The 22,471-nt window shown below is 43.4% G+C and overlaps 1 protein-coding gene across 6 annotated transcripts in view; it reads right to left on the bottom strand.

The window, feature by feature from the left end:
- Positions 1 to 22,471, bottom strand: part of KIF21B (kinesin family member 21B) — a 714,596-nt gene that overhangs the window by 383,792 nt on the left and 308,333 nt on the right. For all 6 annotated transcript variants that reach the window (XM_083173198.1, XM_083173196.1, XM_083173200.1 and 3 more), the window contains 2 exons: positions 16,247 to 16,388; positions 6,756 to 6,950 (listed from right to left, as the gene is read on the bottom strand). In XM_083173198.1, coding sequence (XP_083029324.1) covers positions 6,756 to 6,950; positions 16,247 to 16,388 — 337 coding nt within the window. The remainder of the gene's footprint in view (positions 1 to 6,755; positions 6,951 to 16,246; positions 16,389 to 22,471) is intronic.

Here is a 22,471-nt window from a genome sequence, read left to right as displayed (position 1 = left end):
TACTCCACTTCATCAATGCTCTTCTCTCAATTAATCTCAACCCAGATCCATTAGCGTGTCTATGTATGAACTTCAAGAATTGGTGTATACCTCCTAATTCTAGGAAATATATCCCCTTGATAACAATCATCCTAACACTCGCAAAGAAAATTATACTTATCCACTGGACAGTATCATCCGCCACATTGCTATGCGAGCTTAAAGCGAAACTTTTCCAACTTTTACTTTTTGACAAACGTTCAGTGGTGCTTGGGCTGTAGACTAAGACTGAAGCTTTTCTGACTAAATGGGACCCCTACATTAAAACGCTAGAGATGACTCAATATACCAAAGTCATGTCCTCTCTCCAACAGTTGCTCCCAGACAGAAACCAGTCATCTGTGCCATGACCTAAGACACCAACAATACAAATCCGAATTAGACTGCTCAAAAAATAAAAATAAAATAACGGTATCGACCGACATGATACTTCTCTAAATTCCAACCCCCCCCACTCCTCTCCCCCCCCCCCCCCTCTGCCCTATGTTTGTCTTGTCCTTGAAATTGAAGTGTACTCTTAGTAAAAAGCCATAGGCTTCTCGTGTTAATATATAGCAAGTTAACGTCAATAGTACCTACACCTAGAAACAAGAAGGTAAACAGACATTGACTCGATTGAATACCTGTTGAACTGTCAATCTGCTATATAATGTTACATTGTTTAATTGAAATAAGAAATAAAAATCTTTGAAACTAAAAAAAAAAAAAAGCTAATGAAGCCTCTAATTGGTCTTATTGCATTACTTCAAGAACTTATATTAAAGCATGGTGTGTCTGTTTACCCAGTTTATATAAGGCAGGCATGTCCAAACTATGGCCCTCCAGCTGTTGTGAAACTACAAGTCCCATCATGCCTTGCCACAGTTTTGCTATTAGGGAATGCTAAAACTATGTCAAGGCATGCTGGGATGTGTAGTTTCACAAAAGCTGGAGGGCCACAGTTTGGACATGCCTTATATAAGGCAACACACTCCCAGATGCTAAACTTAACTTGTGGAGCAAATCACTTTTTATGTATTGAGTACCATTCTCTTATATGTAATAGCTAGCCATTTACCCACCTGGGATGTTTGGAAACAGCACCCGCCAGGGGTAAGAAGTAACTGCAATCATCTGCCTGGAGTCTTATGGAGAATAGATGTGAGCAGTGTTCGCGCCTCTCTCCTGCAAAGCCGCTCGCTCCGGCAGCAGGAAGTCCTGTGCTGTAAATAGCAGTCACCTGCCTGGAGACTTGGCGGCATGTGAATGTGGGTGTGATCACAATCAGTTTTATTGTTATCATTTTTTAATTATCTCTGTTCCAATAGAGTGCTGATTAGGAGTCCTCCCTATTGTATCTCTTTTTTTTTTTTGTGAGAAAGGGCTTCTCATTTTGGTTGTATTTCATAGGAGACAGAGACCTTCTTTTTTCTTGTATCCTAAGGGAGGCTTAAAGGCATGGCTCTGCTACTCTGGGTCATTAGGGGAATTACTGGGTGCACTGCAGACATCCCGGCTCCAATGCTGTCCTATTTGGGGTCGACCCTATATACACACTGGTTTTATTGCACGGTACATAAAATAAAACAAAAATCCTAGCCCATCTGGGCACTAACTATAAAGAGATACCTTCTCTTAGGGTGGTAGGCATACCTCCCAACTGTCCCGCTAAACGTGGGAAAGTCCCGTTTTTTGGGGACATTCCCGCGTCCCTCCCACGGCCAGCATTGTCCCACTGCGGGGGGGGGGGGGGGGGGGGGCGGCAGTTGGGAGTCCCCCCAATCTGACAGAATAGATGCTATGCGCATGCGCACAGAGTTTATTCATTGATGCAGTTGCCGAAAATGGGGATGCTGCCCTAATTTGCATATGGCACACCCTCATTTGCATATGACACACCCCTTTTTGGGCACAGTCCCTATTCTTCCTTTTACAATGTTGGGAGGTATGTGGTAGGACCTAATGTACACAGTATTTACAGTAAGTACATCAAAGTGCCTCATAACAGGCCTGCTGCCCGTTTTCACAGGAAGTGAGACCCTAAGCCAAGCCCTGACAAACATTTTATCAGCCACTTACAGGTGCAGGTATAGATGAAGGACTAAATACCCATAATACAGTAGGTCTTGTGGGTGGAGCTCTCCCTTCTCTATCACATTCACACCCCAGGAACCTTTATCTGGTTTTTACACATAGCCCAAAAACTTTCAGCAGAACAACCACAAATATCTTCCTGGGGTTTTTAAATGTATAGGCCAGAAACTTGGGACAAAAATAGCTCACATTTATAATGTTTTGTTATACCAGTGCTATAACATACTGTACAATTTTCTTCCTGGCAAGAAGTACCTGAAAGTTTCTAATGCCCACGGTATTGCCAAGGATTCATTCTCAACAGTGGCATCATTTTTTCTCATGTACATTTAACTTTTTGCTTAGGTACTGTATATAAGAGGAATTTCTTCATCCTCGTTGTTTTGTTTGTTCCTATCCATACATCCGATGTATCACTTTGCACCACAAACTCCCTTTGAAAATCAGACCTCATCAGAACTGGTTTGGTACACAATGCTACCTGGAACTCCTGAAAAGCATTTTCTAAATCAGGACTCCATTTAAACACAATTTTCTGTTTGCCTTGGTAATGTATGTCAGTGGAACTGCTATGGCGGCACAATTGGGTATAAATAATTTTTGTTTTTTCCTTTTATTAAGTTGGTGTTTTATCAAACCTCTGCCAATGGTGTATCCAAGATACTTTATTTTTTCCATCCCTAGACAACATTATTTTGAGTTAACTGTCAATCCTGCCTTATGGATGGTGTTCAACATTACTTGTACTCTGGATAAGTGAAACAGCCATCAGGACTATAGATGATTCCATCATCCAGATAAGCAGCATACTGCCTATGAGGATTATCCTTTGAAAGGTGCCCCATGTAACCCAAGTGTGTCATGTATTGTAACATCTTTCTGAGACAGCCACTGACATCGTCAAAGGTGAAGAAACACATCAAAGAGGGACACTGATTACAGGCCGCTGTACACAGTCTCCCTTGACCCATCTCCAGATAAGGCTACTACCTACAAATATATCAACTACAGCCTGGAGTACATATGGAGGAGACAGAGGCCAGCAACCTCATAGATACTTGAGACCAGGAGGAGCCTCCTAGGGTCACTTAAGTATATGCTCATTGAGTATCAATCCCGCTTTATATATTTGGATATATATGTTATAACACTGCATTGTTTCAGCTTTGAGGACTAGATGTGGCAGTATATTTAATAACTGCTCTGGCTGAATAATAATTGTGCCTAATACTTTGTATTGGAACAATCCTTTTGGTGCTGAAACGATTCATTTGGCATTATCCATTAAGAGCACTTGCCAATGCCCTTTGTTTAAGTCTCGAGTGGTCAAGTACCTTGCTGTTTCTATTAATATAATAAACACGCTTCAACCCATTATTCAACTTATGAAAATCCTTGCAAAAGCGCAAACACCCACCTGGCTTCAGAATAAGCACACTTGAGCTACAGTACTCACTATGTGACTCTTGAATTACCCCCAACGCCAACATTTTTTACATTTCTTAAAACACTGATTCCCATGAGGCTTTGATATTCTATAAGCCTTTAGGTAAACCTTAATTGGACAGTGACATGTTTAAAGACTTTTGTTTTACCCGGTATGTCTGAAAACAAAACTCTATTTCTTTAGCTTCCTACTGTTGGAGAATTGAGAGGGCTTTGTTAGGAGATGTGTGCGCAGGCACCTCATTGCGGACAGCCTGCTGTCCTGTTTGCCTCCTGTGAACTAAGGTTTCACCTATAACAGCCATGTTCATGTGGATGGATTAGTTTCACCCCCACCCCGGTGCTGCCAGGTCTTTATTGTTGACAAGGCTGCTGCAGGAGGCAAAGTGCTGCAAGATGGAGACTATCAGGACTGAATGAACACATCTTTCAAAACAAGCTGACAAATGCAACAATGCATGGAGATGTTACCAGGGATGCTATCCCACAATACAAATATATGTAACAATACACAAGATGGTAACATAGTATAGAAATATACAATGGGATGCAACAATGCAAAAGATGACACCAGAATAATTATCAAATGGTAGACCAGAACAGAAGATATGCACTGCAGCCGACTGGGAGCTAGAACACAGCAGAAGGCACCAGGGACAGGACCAGGAACATGCAGACTGGTATCAAGCTAAGACTGGGACACAGGATGCTATAGCCGGCCTCCATTACAGAGTGCAAATGGTTTTTATTTGCATTACCCCGCCTACAGGCGTGGGTAAAGTGCTGCTGCCTGTTGTACTTATTAAGGGCAACACAGTGATATTCAAATGAGGCACAGTGTATGTTATTAACATAAGAGTTGCATCATAGTGTTACGGTGCCTACTATGGCACAAGGAGAAATGGTAGGCGGATGTAGACAGGTGGTCAGGCGTGAGCCCGTAGCCGGGACCGCCGGTTAGGACGGCCACAGCGGATGCTACTCTAACTCTGTTGAGTCCCTGAGGCAGATGGTAAACCCCTGCAGAGCTAGGCTTCACCTGTGGCCGCCGCGTCCGAAGGAGCGAGTTAAGCCCGCTCCGACCCCGATGCAGCCAGGTCTTATGAATTGACAAGGGGTAAACGATCACCTAAGGGTACACAAGAGGACTGCTAACTACCGGGCCTAGCTGGGAGATAACCCCTGACTGCCGGCACCGGGCCAAACCGGGATGCGACCAAGTCGCAGACACAAGGGAAAGGTAAGAGGAGTCCCCAGCAGGCTACGCCCCAGGTGCGGCGACTCCTCAAAACCAGGATAGAACTAGAGGACACTCCCTACTAAAAAGATACTAAAGAAAGATAAAAAGAATGTCCCCACAGAGGGGCTAGACCACAGCGGGCCACTGGAGATGAGAAAGAGAGTGAACCCACGGAGGGGTACGGCCACGGCGGGCCGCTGGAGATGGATGGAAGAAAAGGAGAAAGAGCCCACGGAGGGGCACGGCCACGGCGGGCCACTGGAGACACAGAGTAAGACCGAGGCTCCACTGGAGCACTTATGTGACCCACGAGAGATGGAGACAGTGGGCCAGACGCAGGCTCAGGCGGAAGCAGGTCTTCTGGCTGCAGACAGGATTCCTGGACAGGACACTCCACGGAAGACTGGGGAAGCAGACACAGGAAGCAAAGGGAACAGGACGAGGGCAGTGGGCTGGGAAGCCCAGGGGACCGGAGTGCAGAGTAATCTGCAAAGCTGGGCAGAAAGCTTGAGGCTAACTATGCTTGCAGCTATAACCGGCGTCTGTGCCCAGCAGACGCTGGCTATTTATTTGAACTTTCGCGCCGCCTGACTGACGTCAGGTGCGCGCGTGTCTCCTGCCGCTGGACGGACGCTCGGGAACGTTGCCTAGCAACGTCCCGATGCTCCCCGTCAGAAGGAGGCTTGAGACGCTGCCGGGCAAAGTCCCCGGCTGCGTCACAGCGTGCAGCATCCACCGTCCGTCCGGGTGCCTCGCAGCCCGGACGGCGGTGCGCAACACATAGGGTTGCTTTAATAAATTACAACTGTAAATAATTGAGCACTTTATGCCTGTGAAAGAATCATCTGTATAATTACATTACTTAAAAATCTGTCAGGGAGTGAGATCATTGCTCTTTTCTTTAACAGACAATATTGCTCTCCACAATACGATCTAAATGATCAACATCTGTGCTCTTGTTTATTATTTTTACTCTTTCAAATATTTTGCAGATTTGTTTAAAGCTTAAATCGCATCACTGCACAAAGGGGCTGGTTATGCTCAGGAGGGGGGACCCTACACCATTTTTTTTTTTACTTTTAACACAGACCTATGCACAGATCTCAATGATCTGTGCATGGTTCTGTTAAATTCGCCTGTCAGAACCTGGTCTATTTGTTTGGAGATTGTTTTTAGTAATGTTTACCAAAAATCGCATCCCAATAACTTTGCGAGTTGTATACTTTATAATGGGAAAACATCTGGAATCACCAGGTCAGAATGTGCGAATTCGCGGCAAAAAGTGGAATTTTCCGAAAGTGCGATTTGGCCTTTTTTTTTTGCGATATTAACGCAAAAGTCACAATATCGGACCTCATTAAATCTCGCCCATGATGATTATAAGTGTCTCTTTTATCATTTAATGTTTGCGGCTAAAACAGGTGTTTTCAGGGGTTAGCCACATATTTTAAGTAACACCAGAATGTACCAGGTAGGACCACACCAGGAATCTCTGATCCCTGCTGCGATCCCTCTTACACTGCCGCTGGTCACATCCCCCATAGTAACCTACGAAGCTGCCTGATGTTTCAACATTGGGTAGCATTGCTTCGGGTCCCTGGGCTGCCACTATTCTGAGATGGCGGTAGCCCATTGTAGCCTATGGGCTAAAGACCCAGTGCATTCAGCAGGATCAGCCGGGGGTCAGGGCAGACAGCTGTCCAGCTGACTGCATAAGAGGGATGGGCTCCTTTCGGAGCCCTGTCCCTGATTGTCAAGGGTAATATATCCCTGTGTTAAAATTGGATATTACAATGCGATCCTGGGCATTAATATTCCGCAGTAATATTGTAAATGCGATCCTTAATAAATGGACCCCTAAGAGTCTTAACTTTACAAAATCATGTTGAAAGTAAAATGGACCAGGTGTAGAATGAGGCATGCAAATAAGGAGATCTACATTTAAATTCAGAGGTACCTTTGTCTCCTCCATCTGTACAATCGTAGCCTGGCATTCACGAATGCTGTCATTAATATAATCAATATTGGCTTCCAAAGCTTCCAATTCCTCTGCTACATCTTGCTGTGCTCGCTCTTCCCCACTACCCTCCTCTGGAGGAATGACTAGACGGCTTACTAATGCCTCCTGAAAAAGTGCAAGCTCCTCGCGTTTCTAGAAGAGGTGACAAAGAGAAGTGAAAGAGATAGAAAAAGAAATTAAGACATCTACAATTAATTACATTACATAAGACAACAGTATACAGTGCAACATAGGAAAGAAACATTGCATGTAGTCAGCATCAATCAACACACAGCATCTGGAATGGTTTACCAAGCATTTAACATAGTAATGCAATGACTGCTGATCTGCGCGTTATACGGAATGTGAGCCCCATAGTGTGGGGCAAATGTCGCTTTCTTGTTTGTCTGGGGTGGAACAAAAGGATATTTATTGGAAGGAGAACCCTAATAGAAACGTTTATGAGATTTGTTACACAGTTGATGCTGTAAGTTGGGTATACCTATTTAATCTGTTTGCACTGTTTGGTGTTATACAATATGTATAGTGTGGTTTTTAATGGGTGAACATACTGTATGTTGCCATTATGTGAGCAAGGTAAATCAATGGGGCCAGATGGGATACATCCAAGGATACTAAAAGAGCTTAAAGGGGAGCTGGTAAAACCAATAACAGAATTATTCAACCAGTCACTAGCTACTGGAGTAATCCCAGAGGACTGGAAAACAGCGAATGTAGTCCCACTGCAGAAAAGTGGAAGCAAGAAAGAGGTAAGCAACTATCGACCAGTGAGCCTTACATCATTAGTAGGGAAATTGATGGAAACACTCTTAAAACAAAGAGTTGTAGAATATCTCAAAACCAGCAATTTACAGGATCCAAAACAGCATGGGTTTACTGGGGGAAGATCATGTCAAACAAATCTTATTGACTTTTTTGACTGGGTGACTAAAGTAATAGATCAAGGTGGGGCTGTAGATGTAGCTTATCTAGACTTTAGTAAAGCTTTTGACACTGTCCCACATCGCAGACTGTTAAATAAACTTGAAAGCTTGGGATTGGATTCTAATATAGTTGAATGGATAAGAGCGTGGTTGCAGGACAGAAAACAGAGAGTTGTAGTAAACGGAGTACAGTCAAAGGAGGGAGAGGTTACAAGTGGAGTACCCCAGGGATCTGTACTTGGGCCGGTGCTTTTTAATATCTTTATTGGTGATATTGCAAATGGAATTGAGGGTAAAATGTGCCTTTTTGCAGATGACACAAAGGTATGCAACAGGGTAGACACACCAGGAGGGGTAAAACAAATGATTGAGGATCTAGGTAGATTAGAGAAATGGTCAAGAGCATGGCAACAACAGTTTAATGCCAAAAAATGCAAAATCATGCACTTGGGTCTCAGAAATCCAAAGACTCTATATAGTATAAATGGCACTATAATGGAAACTACTGAGGAAGAGAGGGATCTAGGTGTCACTATTTCAGGGGACTTAAAAGCAGGTAGGCAATGTAACAAAGCAATGAAGAAGGCAAGTCAGATGCTTGGTTGCATAGGGAGAGGTATCAGAAGTAGAAAGAAAGAAGTAATAATGCCACTGTATAGGTCATTGGTACGACCTCACCTAGAGTTTTGTGTTCAGTTCTGGAGGCCATATCTCCAGAAGGATTTAAATACATTAGAGACTGTACAAAGAAGAGCAACTAAAATGGTGTATGGCCTACATCACAAAACGTACCAGGAAAGACTAAAATATCTTAATATGTATACTTTAGAGCAGAGAAGGGAAAGGGGGGACATGATAGAAACTTTCAAATATATCAAGGATTGTAACACGGTACAGGTGGGAGACAAGAGGAGCAACAGAACACGAGGACATGCACTGAAACTAGTGGGAGGAAGATTCAGGGGAATTGTGAGGAAGATTTTTTTCACAGAAAGAGTAGTAGATAAGTGGAATAGCCTACCATCAGAGGTGGTAGACGCAAATACAGTAGTACAATTTAAACATGCTTGGGATAACCATATTGATATCCTTACAAAAAAATAAGGATCAAATATGGTTTAAGGTAACATGTTTAAAAAAGGGGCAGACTAGATGGGCCAAGTGGTTCTTATCTGCCGTCAAATTCTATGTTTCTAAGGTGTGCCACCCTATGGGGGTGATTCAATATCATTCGGTCCCCAGCGTATTCGCGCTGGGGACCGATGGTGCGGCCCTGCGCTTGCACATGCACGTATATACGCATGTGCAGGGCCACTGTGTGAATGCCTTTGGCGACTGTCACATTCGCCGAGACGTTTGTACGGGTATGGGAGGGAGGGGGCGGGCAGGGGCCAGAGCAGGGGAATGCCCAGCATTTTATGGGCGTCCCGATGAAAATGCTGGGCATTCCCTTGGGAACACGAGCTGGCCAATGCATGCCACATGAAATCAGCGCCCGTCCCCTCTTCGGCGGACACTGCCGGAAATGAAAGTCAGTCCTTACTGACTTTTATTTCCAAAGGGGAGAGACCAGGGGTGCAACTATGGCGGTACGGGGTGGTACGGCGTACCATTAAAACAAATGGTGCCGGTACCCCGTACCGCCATAACAAATAGGCCGAAATATTTACTGCGCATGTGCGCATATGTAAGTGGCGGGGGGCGTGGCCACTTACATATGCGCGCTAGCGCCGCTCCCCCCCGCCGGGTCTTCCCTGCTCTCGTCTCCCCCGCTGTGTACGCGGGGGAGACGTGCTGCTGCTGCTGCTGCTGCTGCTCTCATGATTTCGTTACAGCTCCTGCTGCTGGACCGCGCGCGGCTATTGGTTAGCGCGCGGTCCAGCAGCAGGAGCTGTAACTATCAGGAGCAGCAGCAGCAGCAGCACGTCTCCCCCGCGTACACAGCGGGGGAGACGAGAGCGTGCGGGCGGGCAGGCACAGGGGGCTGTGTATGTGCCTGCCTGCCGGGGGGGGGGGGGTTCTATCCCCCTGGGCAACGAGCAAAGTGGCACAGATATATCCCCCTGGGCAACGAGCAAAGTGGCACAGATCTATCCCCCTGGGCAACGAGCAAAGTGGCACAGATCTATCCCCCTGGGCAACGAGCAAAGTGGCACAGATCTATCCCCTGGGCAACAAGCAAAGTGGCACAGATCTATCACCTGGGCAACGAGCAAAGTGGCACATATCTATCCCCCTGGGCAACGAGCAAAGTGGCACAGATATATCCCCCTTGGCAACGAGCAAAGTGGCACAGATATATCCCCCTGGGCAACGAGCAAAGTGGCACAGATCTATCCCCCTGGGCAACGAGAAAAGTGGCACAGATATATCCCCCTGGGCAATGAGCACAGTGGCACAGATCTATCCCCCTGAGCAACGAGCAAATTCAGTCCACCTTGGCATCGGCATGAAGCCCCTGGCATTGAGCATGTAGGTAAGTGGCACTTATGTGTCAAATGTGTATGGTGTGTTATACAGTATGTGTTGGGCATTGCGTAGTGTTATATAGTATGACATGGGCATTGCGTAGTGTTATATAGCATGTGATGGGCATTACACTGTGTTATATAGTATGACATGGGCATTGCGTAGTGTTATATAGTATGACATGGGTATTACAGTGTGTTATATAGTATGTAATGTGCATTATGGTGTGTTATATAGTATGTAATGGGTATTACGCTGTGTTATATAGTATGTAATGGGCATTACGGTGTGTTATATAGTATGTGATGGGCATTACAGTGTGTTATATAGTATGACATGGACATCGCGGAGTGTTATATAGTATGTAATGGGCATTACGGTGTTATATAGTATGTAATGGGCATTACAGTGTTATATAGTATGTAATGGGCATTATAGTGTGTTATATAGTATGTAACGGGCATTATAGTGTGTTATATAGTATGTAATGGGCATTACAGTGTTATATAGTATGTCATGGGTATTGCGGTGTTATATAGTATGACATGGGCATTGCAGTGTTATATAGTATGTCATGGGCATTGCGGTGTTATATAGTATGTCATGGGTATTGCGGTGTTATATAGTATGACATGGGCATTGCAGTGTTATATAGTATGTCATGGGCATTGCGGTGTTATATAGTATGTCATGGGCATTGCGGTGTTATATAGTATGTAATGGACATTATGGTGTGTTATACAGTATGTCATGGACATAGCAGAGTGTTATATAGTATGTCATGGGCATCGCGGAGTGTTATATAGTATGTCATGGGCATTGTGGTGTTATATAGTATGTCAGCGGGCGTACAGACTCTGTGGGGGGGGGCGGTGGCATGTAACCACCCCCCCCTTGTGTCATATGACCACGCCCATGGCCACTCCCCTGACCACGCCCATTTTTCGCTGCGCGCCGAAGGCGCGCAGCACAGTACCACTAAGTCGTTTTTTCTACTCGCACCACTGGGAGAGACATCATTCGATGGTTGTTGACCCACAAATGAATTCTCTCCCCTTCTGCTGCATGCTGAGGGGGTTCGGCAGAGGGGGAGGGTCGGACGTTCAGCCTCTTTCAGGTTTCAGTGCTCACTGCTTAGCGAGCCATGCTGAATCAGGCCCAATATTTCATAGATTATGGTGGACTCACCGCTAACCGAGTAACTGCGACTTCGACACACATAAAGGGTAAACGTCACCCATATTACAAAATTGTGTTCTTCTTTGTGTTAATTTTATTTATTGGGAGAACCATTTGAGAATACAGATACTGGGGGATACTGATACAAATTCGCAGATGGGTTATTGGGTACTTATGTAATATCTGGAATCCCGTTTTTCTTATGAGACCGCGGGGCTCGCTGCGCTCGCCATGCTTCGGGCACGGTGGCTCGCTGCTCTCGCCACACTATATAAAATCAACACCATGCGTAGTTGGATAGTAGGGGTATGAAAAAACGGGGTGCATTTAACATGGGAGCCCAGATAATACATAAGTACCGATTATTGATAGACTGCACATGCGTTTGGATTGTAGAACACATGTGCGAGGCCTCACTGTGATAAAATCTGGCTTTTTCTATCAGTTGCAGTATGCAAGTTGATTGACAGAAATCAGGTGATTTGAGGGTGGTAAGTGTCAGGGAAAACGCAAGTGTGCTCATGCAATTGGAGGGAGGCGTGTGACGTCTGCTCCAACCCAGGAGTAAGTCCTGGACTATGAACAGACTGCATACACTGGAAAAATGATACAGATGGGGCAGGTCTCATCCTTGCCACCAGGCCACCATGGCGGAGGTTCTGGTGCTCCGATATTCTTCTTGCGCCGGCGTCCGCTAAGGGGCGTGGGTGCACGCCATGCAATACAATCCGCCACCACTGGGTGGCTAATGCTCCATCAAGCTAGAGTCGGAGTGGTATACTGTAATGTGAAGAAATACTCGCACAAGGTGAGTTTTGGCAGCGCTTAAATCAATGAATGGAAAACAAAATTTGTTTACAAATGTATAAATCTTTTTACTGGTTTAAAAATGCATATATACATACAATATAATGATACAGTCATGAACATATAATCATAATAAAAATTATTAAAATGGAAAAGGTGGGGAATAAAAGTAAACTGGAATTAATGGAAATAAAGTTAATAAAGAATTATCCCGTCTCAAAGGACATGTATTTTGTGAGCAGATAATGTAGTCACTTGACTTGTGGAAAAAACGGGTAAGTGCACTTTACCAATTTTTGAAGTATCTGGATCTTTGTGGAGCAATTTCTGATGATAGAAGCTAGATGAATCCTCACAATAGATGCGGCTTATTTGTCGTGCCGCTGGAGGGGTCAGTGATCGCTGGATGCAGTGGACCTCTGTGATGAGGTGTGAGACAGATGGAACGTGTCTCCAACACCAGAGGAATGATGTTTTAGCGATATGACAAATTGAAATTGCAAAGTTGTAAAAGTGTGGCTTCCGTGACCCAGGGGTGGCCTCACTGGTGTGGATGTTGGTACCAGTGGTATCTGGGAGCACGGTGTCCGCCTTGTAGCTGAATAACCAGATGAGCAAATGAGACAAATGTCCACAATGAAGTCAATCTCACAAACCGTCCTGAGGCTGGGATGGGGGTAGCAAATCACCTAACGCGTTTCACTGCGTCCTGCAGCTTTATCAAAGGTGTGGGGGACTGTGTACCTGATGCAGGTATATATACCTTCCTTAATGAGTAAGTTAGTGCACCTGTGAGGTGCAGTTTACCAATACAGGTACATCAGATAGATCAAACATCAATATAAAATATAGGTAGGCAGACATATATCAACTAAATAATCATTAACATTCAATACACAATCAAAATTAATGTAGCAATATGTTAAAAAATCGTATCTTTGTTGTAATGAGATGCGGTCACGTGACTTGTGTAGGTCACGTGATCGGAACATAAGCACAGCACAAAGCAGTGTTAAACTAGAGTAAATCACATTTTTAAATACCTCATTCAAATATCCAACATTGTAAAATCAAGTGGACGCTTGTTGAGAGGGTAGAGAGATGGAGGAATTGGTGTAAACACATTGTTATAACTAGCGCGATCCTTGGAACGCATATTGCGTTCCATATCCTATGGGGTACAATTGCTTCCGCCTTTCCCCGGAAGTGTAAAGCTGTGATGATCATTGAGAGTTGTTTTGGTCACATGTGACCGCGTCATGCTGCAGCGTCACTATGCGCGCACGCTAGACGTTCTCAATGTACTGTGATGCAGGGGGGCGTGAGCGGAATCGTCCATCCTCCTGGTTGTCATTTCCTGCGACAGGAACGCATATGCGTTCCAGCACGGATATCCCGATAGAAATACATAATTATACAAAATGCGTTCCTGTCGCAGGAAATGACAACCAGGAGGATGGACGATTCCGCTCACGCCCCCCTGCATCACAGTACATTGAGAACGTCTAGCGTGCGCGCATAGTGACGCTGCAGCATGACGCGGTCACATGTGACCAAAACAACTCTCAATGATCATCACAGCTTTACACTTCCGGGGAAAGGCGGAAGCAATTGTACCCCATAGGATATGGAACGCAATATGCGTTCCAAGGATCGCGCTAGTTATAACAATGTGTTTACACCAATTCCTCCATCTCTCTACCCTCTCAACAAGCGTCCACTTGATTTTACAATGTTGGATATTTGAATGAGGTATTTAAAAATGTGATTTACTCTAGTTTAACACTGCTTTGTGCTGTGCTTATGTTCCGATCACGTGACCTACACAAGTCACGTGACCGCATCTCATTACAACAAAGATACGATTTTTTAACATATTGCTACATTAATTTTGATTGTGTATTGAATGTTTATGATTATTTAGTTGATATATGTCTGCCTACCTATATTTTATATTGATGTTTGATCTATCTGATGTACCTGTATTGGTAAACTGCACCTCACAGGTGCACTAACTTACTCATTAAGGAAGGTATATATACCTGCATCAGGTACACAGTCCCCCACACCTTTGATAAAGCTGCAGGACGCAGTGAAACGCGTTAGGTGATTTGCTACCCCCATCCCAGCCTCAGGACGGTTTGTGAGATTGACTTCATTGTGGACATTTGTCTCATTTGCTCATCTGGTTATTCAGCTACAAGGCGGACACCGTGCTCCCAGATACCACTGGTACCAACATCCACACCAGTGAGGCCACCCCTGGGTCACGGAAGCCACACTTTTACAACTTTGCAATTTCAATTTGTCATATCGCTAAAACATCATTCCTCTGGTGTTGGAGACACGTTCCATCTGTCTCACACCTCATCACAGAGGTCCACTGCATCCAGCGATCACTGACCCCTCCAGCGGCACGACAAATAAGCCGCATCTATTGTGAGGATTCATCTAGCTTCTATCATCAGAAATTGCTCCACAAAGATCCAGATACTTCAAAAATTGGTAAAGTGCACTTACCCGTTTTTTCCACAAGTCAAGTGACTACATTATCTGCTCACAAAATACATGTCCTTTGAGACGGGATAATTCTTTATTAACTTTATTTCCATTAATTCCAGTTTACTTTTATTCCCCACCTTTTCCATTTTAATAATTTTTATTATGATTATATGTTCATGACTGTATCATTATATTGTATGTATATATGCATTTTTAAACCAGTAAAAAGATTTATACATTTGTAAACAAATTTTGTTTTCCATTCATTGATTTAAGCGCTGCCAAAACTCACCTTGTGCGAGTATTTCTTCTCTTTTTTTGAACCAGTGAGGAGTGACTACCCTCACACCCAGGCAGCAGCTTTTATTGTAGGATCAGCTCACTGTTAAAGCGCCTGAATATTCCTAGCGAATATTTTTTTCTCTGTATACTGTAATGTGCCAATGGAATCCCGCCATTCGCCGTACGGAGCGCGCTTACAGTATGAGACGCTCGTGCGTGATGAGACGCTCATAGGAAATGAGACGCTCGTGCCAATGAGTCGCTCGTGAACATCAGAGCGTGCAAAAGGGCTGTGTAGTGTCATGATCCTATACAAACATTTACCTTCACGTACACATAGCCGATGCTGAATATTTTGAACTGTTGGTACTGTGCATAATGTGTATGCAGCTGAAGTCAGCCACCTCCTTCCTTTCCAGATCATGCTCGTGCCGGCGGTGTGAGAGAGGCGCTGACTAAGGCTTGCCAGGGACAATAAATTATTTACTGTAGTTCCTGCTCTTCATGCACGCGCTGCAGCACAAATTTTACGCATGCGCAATGAGGTTTTCAAAAGTGACATCTGGTGGATGATCACTGGTATTGCACTCATCCGGAGAGGCCACGGAGAATCGCCAAGCATTTAAAATGTATTGCGATAGCGGGCGCAGTGGCCAGCCATGGGCAGCTGGAGGAACTCTCGCCATAGGTAGCAAGGATGAGACCTGCCCCATCTGTATGATGGTGAGCGGCTTGTGGATGGATTTGCAGAGAATTGCAGATCCAGCTACTTTTTTTGCAAGCCATGATAAGCAAATCACAGGCTTGCACAGGGTGGGATTTCACTCTGGCAGGACCTGATCGCAGGGCTCTGCAATTTATAAGACCAGCAATCAGGTCTGAATAAGCCCCACAGAGAGGACATAGAGTCACGAAAATCATCTTGTGCTTTCTTGAAACTGATACAAGACTTTTGGCTTTTAGGAATTCCATTCAGATTTTATCCAGACGCTGTAGTGAATGCAAGTTGGGACAGTGTTTAATTTTTTATTTTGAGATAGGCAGATACTGTAGATTAGATACTGTAGATCTGTAGTCTGCACACATTACAGTCTTTTATAGAATATGGTAGAGCGTACTGTGAAATTTCAAATATTTTAAGGGACATATTAATTATAATTATATTAAGGAAAAATTAAGCAATTCAGTAAATATTATTACAATAAATTGTTACATTAAACAATATAAGATGGAAAATTGCAGGGTATAAGAGTTTGCTCCACTTACCCGCAACAGCCTATCCATGTCATTCTCCAGGTTCAGTAGCGTTAACCTCTGTAAGACCACCTCATGAACCCTCCTTTCCAGAGTCTGCCACTTCATGCGAGCAGCCTTACTAAGCAGTAGTCCTGGACGGCCAACCTTCCTCCTGTCGCCAATTAAAGAAACTTGTCAAGGTGTGTTAGTAATGAGTAAATTGTGTAAATGTATGCTTACAATACAATAAAGGCAATATGATGTTCCATTTAAATATTTTAAATAAAACACATTCAATTTTTGTAACTATTTCAATTTGAATTTATACTTTACTAGTTACTGTTCCTGGCTGCGCTCGGACGCCCATTCACTGCACTGTCAGTACCAAGTGAAGATTTCACCTAGGCATTGTGAAATCTCAACATAAATGAACTGGTACCACTCCTGCTCCCACTATTCAATGTGGTTAAGACTCACCGCCACTCGCGGCGAGTCTTAACCCCTGCAGCGGACGAGCATCCGCGGCAGGGAGCTGGCAGGGAGCCGGGGAATGGTGGCAGCCAGGGAGATTAAAGTCTCCCTGGCTGCCCTAGAACATAGCCAGCGGGGGACCCAGTATTCACTGCACCCGATCGTGCATATGTAATGATCGGATGCAGTGAATATATGAATATCTAATGAGCGGCTCGAGAGCTCCGGCCCCCTGCTGGCTGCTCTATGTAAAAAAAATATATATATATATTTTTTATTAAATATATATTCATGTGCTATAAGCACATAAATAAAAACAACATGCCCCTTCACAGAAAAAAAATCCTGATTTTTTTTACACCAAAATTAAAAAAAAAAACCTTTTAGTTTAAAAGTTCACATTTCAGTTCTCCATGAAAAGATGGAGAATTGCTACACGGAGAGACACGGCGAAAATTACTTAAAAAGACGGCGAAAATATCACATTGAATAGGGTGGTTCACTTTTGGAGAGCAAAATGCTCCTTCCAAGCACAAACTCGCCATAAAACAAGGCGAATTTTTCTCATTGAATACTGGCCTTTGCCTTACAATTGTCTGGAAAAAGTGACGTACACAAACGTAAAAAACGCATTGCAATCAGTTCAATGATTTCGAGGTTTATTGCAATTAGACAAAAATCAAAGATTTGATAAATTTATCATTTATAGAATAGATAGATTAGATAGATAGAAATATATATATGTGATGTGTTGCTGTCAGCGAGAAAATGTGCTTCTGTCAGCAAGGCAGTAATGTGCTGTGAGCGTAGTGATGATGATGCTGTCAGTGAGGCAGGGGCTGCTATTTAGTGAGGCAGGGTTGGGCTGCTATCAGTGAGGCAGGTTGTTGTCATTGAGGCAGTGATGTGCTGCTGTTAGCAAGCATAAATGCACTGCTATCACTGAGGCTGAGATGGGCTGCTGTCAGCTAGGGTGCTATGTGTAGTTATGTGCTGCTGTCAGTGACATGATATTGGTATGTATTCAGTGTTGGTCGTTAGGTCCGTTCTGTCAAAAACAGCATATTTTCTGCCTGAAAAAAGTCTAGTTGAATTAGACCATTAAATGTCATTTTTTCTAGACAGTCTAAAGCATTTCACCTGTCAACTCCTAAATAAGTAATTTAGACTTTTTGTTGCAAATTGTTTATACTCTACAGATTTCAGTCAGAGCTTAGACAATGTGAACGAGACAATTTCTTCTGTCGGAAATACGTAATGTCTACATAACATAAAATATTTTAATTATTTTTTTAAATGAATCAATGTATTTATTGGTATTTTGTAAATATATTTTCTATGTTTATTATTGCCCATCTGAATATATTTAGATTTTTATCACTCTTTTTTTTTTACTCTTTCCCCATCACACCAGCACCCCTCTGTCACCATCACACCTGCATCTCTCTGTCCCCATCGCACCTTTCCCTCTCTGTCCCCATCGCACCTGCCCCGCTCTGTCCCCATTGCACCTACCTCTTTCTGTCCCCATCACACCTGCCCCTCTCTGTTCCCAACGCACCTGCCTCTCTCTGGGCCTTATTTTGGTTCATTCTTTCTGACAAAATCCTTCTTAGATGGGCAAAACCATGTGCACTGCAGGTGGGGCAGATGTAACATGTGCAGAGAGAATTCGATTTGGGTGGGGTTTTACTTCAAAGTGAGATCTATATTGCAGTGTAAAAATAAAGCAGTCAGTATTTTCCCTGCACAGAAACAAAATTACTCACCCAAATCTAATTCTCTCTGCACATGTTACATCTGCCCCCCCTGCAGTGCACATGGTTTTGTCCATCTAAGAAGGATTTTGTCAGAAAGAATGAACCAAAATAAGGCCCTCTGTTCCCAACGCACCTGCCTCTCTCTGTCCCCATCGGACCAGCACTTCTCTGTCCCCATTGCACCTGCCCTGCCAATGGCATTTTAATGCCATTTAGACACAAAATGCCCCCCATGGTGATAAATGTGTGATCTTTTGCAATAACATGGTAAAAAATGCACCAGCTGCACCAGAGCATAGACAGGCTAAAACAGAATCAGTGCAGCAGTATTATGATATCATGCACAGACGTCAAACAGACCGAGGGTTTGACATGATTATTAAGATTAAGAGACATTAGAGAATTTAAAGACTCTCTCCTTAATGGTCTCTCCCCGACCCTAAAGGAAGAGCTTTATCGTAGCAGACCAGAGGCAGGAACGCTAGCACCAGACGTAATACTCACAATCATGATTGTGTAGAATTAATGAAACTTGAAACTGCAGACACACCAGACATACAGGATCATCCTATCCTGAATGCAGATTTACATTTATTTGTGGATGGCTCCAGATATTATATTGATGGAGTGCCACACACAGGGTACGCTGTAACTAGTGAGACTGACATTTTAATTCAAGAACCTCTACCATTAGCTGCATCAGCACAAGAGGCAGAGCTTAGAGCAATAGCAGCAGCATGTATATTTGCTGAGGGACAGACTGTAAATATTTACACGGATTCCAGATATGGATTTGGGACTGCATATGATTACACTTTGGAAAAGTAGGGATTTTATTGGTTCCTCAGGTAAACAGATAAAGCATGCAGACTGCATCAGAGCATTATTTGCTGCCTTTCAATTGCCAAAGAAATTAGCAATGATAAAAGTTAAGGCGCACACTAGAGAAGATACTGCAGAAGCCAGAGGCAATGCACTTGCAGACCGCGCAGCCAAAGCAGCAGCGGTTAAGCCTTTGTCAGACAATCATGTGATGATTGTCACCCTAGAGACAATAGACTTGCAGCTACTGTATAAGTTACAGGCACAGGCATCTGATAAAGAAAGGAAGACTAGGAACGATTAGGTGCACAACTACATGGTGATAGGTGGCTGGTTAAAGACCGCCTATGTCTGCCACGTGCACTCTACCCAGTTTTAGCCCAGATTACTCATGGAAAGTCACACCAGACAAGATATACTATGGTGAGGATTCTTAAGAGACACTAGGTGGCACCAGGTTTTGCACAGGCCGCACAAGCCTATGTTGCAGGATGCACAATCTGTGCTTTGGCAATCCTGGTAAGAAAGTAAAAGTACAGCCCAAAAGCACCCCTCAGACTTGCTACCCCTTTTCAGATATTGCAGATAGACTTCATCCAATTGCCAAAATGTAGTGGATATGAGTATGTATTAGTAGCAACTGAATTATTTTCAAGTTCGGCCAAAGCTTGGTGTTGCTGGGCAGCAAATGCTAAGACACTGATGCAGGAAGTTGTATGCAGATTTGGGGTACCTGAGGTAATCGAAAGTGATAGGGGCACCCATTTCACAGGAGAAGTGTTGGGTAAAATCTTGTCAGATTTGGGGATCACCCAAGCTTTTCACGTGCCATACCGGCCCCAAAGCAGTGAGCGGGTGGAGAGATTTAACTACACTTTAAAGTAAACTACAAAAATTGGTATCAGAAATAGGAAAACATGGATAGAATGTGTACCAATAGCTCTTCAGAAACACCCGAAATGGGAAGCATGGGTTAATACCTTTGCGAGATCTTGTTTAGTACTGTTGCTAGGACAGACTGTTATTTTCCTCAACAACTCCAACATGACCATGGAGATTTGGCCCAGTATGTGATGTATATTCAACAGCAATTAACTAAAATGCACCACCAAGTATTCAATAGACTAACAGCTCTCAAGGTTCCCATGAACTAAAGCCCGGTGATTGGGTAGTCACAAGGAGGCACGTCAGAAGATCTCTGGAGCCTCGATTCGAAGGCCCGTTCCAAGTCCTACTGACTACGGCCACCTCAGTGAAGCTGTGTGGGAAAAATACGTGGATACACGCATCACAGTGCAAGAAAGTAACAAATGAAGTATTATCCAATCACAACATACAATCAGAATGTACAGATACAACTTAATAGGCCCCAAACCAGACAAGGGTCTGTGGGCATGTGTAATGTGTTGTTCGGCTGTTATCATTGGTGAAGTTTTGCTTGTTTGGTCACTAATATTAGACCCAGTATGTATGCTTAGAGGGTCAGGTGATCAGAATGTAACCGACAACTATACCAAAGGTGACAATGCTGAAGGAGACTTATACCATTAGACTACACCTATTCTGCCTATAAATTGTACAGACATAATGCCACCTCTAGCAATCACACAGTCCAAAGAAATTAGGAAACGTAGATCATTAATTGGTAATCAAGATAAATGTAAACAGATGACACCAGTAGCTGAATGCATCTGTAGATATTGTGAACCGTATCCAGGAGAGGGTTGTGAGAACTGGTGCAAGGAGATCCATCACATATTGTGAACTCTTTTCCACTTGATATGTACCATTCTTTACTGTGGATGAGTGCAGAGTTGCAGGACTGTTGGATCTGTAGCCATGTACCAACAGGACAGAGTAATGTGGGTTTTGTACCTGTACCTGTAACGCGGGAATGGATCAGGTTTCACAAAAGTGGTAATTTCACACCTCATCCCTTTGATATGACCAAATCATAAAGCTTAAGGGTGAAAGATTATCATTTCACAACCAGACAACAGATAGTGTGTATAAATAAAACCATAAACAAGAAATATAAGCATCTTGTTACATTAAGTACTGGCTACAAGGTTGGTTTAGCATTCGGAAATATCATTATATTTGGTACCTGGGGAATTACAGTAAACCAGAAAATGATACAGGCTTTGGGAGATATAATTGATAATATTACTGATATATATGATAGTACATTTAGGACATGAATCGCAAATAATAAAAATAGAACTAGTTCAACATCGATTAGTTATTCATTACCTTGTCGCAGTGGCTGGAGGCTACTGTGTCACTTTGCAGACCATATATGGAGTAAAATGTTGTACTTATTTGACACTAACTCAGAAGATGTTATAATTGACAAAATGAATGAAATAATAGATTTAAAAAATCAATTTGCTAAAGAACAAAACCATACCAGTGTACTGCCTGATTCATGGTTCTCCTGGGTCTCATGGTTAAATCCAGCCAATTGGTTTCAAGGTATAGGAGGTTGGATTTCAGGCATATTGTCAATCATTGCAAAAGGGCTTGTATTGCTATTGATTATACAGTATATGTTGCTATAAGATTTGCTATATGCTGTGGACAAAAGATACTGACACTGAAATGTGATTGGTTTTTGCACTTTACAAAAATGTATATTGCACTACTAATAGACTTATTATTTATATTTGTTTAACTATTTGTTGTCATTGGACAGGCGGACGCGATGTGAAAACGCAGGCTGCTGGAGGGTTGCTGTGACAACTGGCAGACACATACATTAGGGTGACCAACTCATCCTTTTAATCCGGGACACATATTAATTACACAGGTTCTGTGGCAGTTTAAACCAGGTGAATTGGAGTCTTCAGGTGTGGCAGTTTAAAACCAGGTGAAAGCCAGCCACAGAACCTGTGTAATTAATGTGTCCCGGATTAAAGGGATGAGTTGGTCACCCTAGCGTACATCCTGCATGACGGGACATTTGTTTTTGATATTTTTTGATACCTTTTGTTTTCTTCTACTGCTGCATACAGATGCCGCATTTCCACAGTGAATTGAGGTGTGCGGCACCTGGACAGGTTGCCTGACTCGCAACTTGCGATATTTTACATAGATACAGCAATTTTTTTGCTGTCTTGGTTTAACTTATGTTGGACCCGTCTCGCATCAGACAGATGCACCCCTTGTACAGCTGTTTTTTTCTGTAGATCGGTGTAACCAC

The sequence above is a fragment of the Crinia signifera genome, chromosome 2, assembly GCF_055691185.1.
Source record: "Crinia signifera chromosome 2, ASM5569118v1, whole genome shotgun sequence".
NCBI classification, from domain to species: domain Eukaryota; kingdom Metazoa; phylum Chordata; class Amphibia; order Anura; family Myobatrachidae; genus Crinia; species Crinia signifera.
The sequence above is the reverse complement of the archived record's forward strand: the minus strand, read 5'-3'. Positions and strand labels throughout refer to the sequence as shown.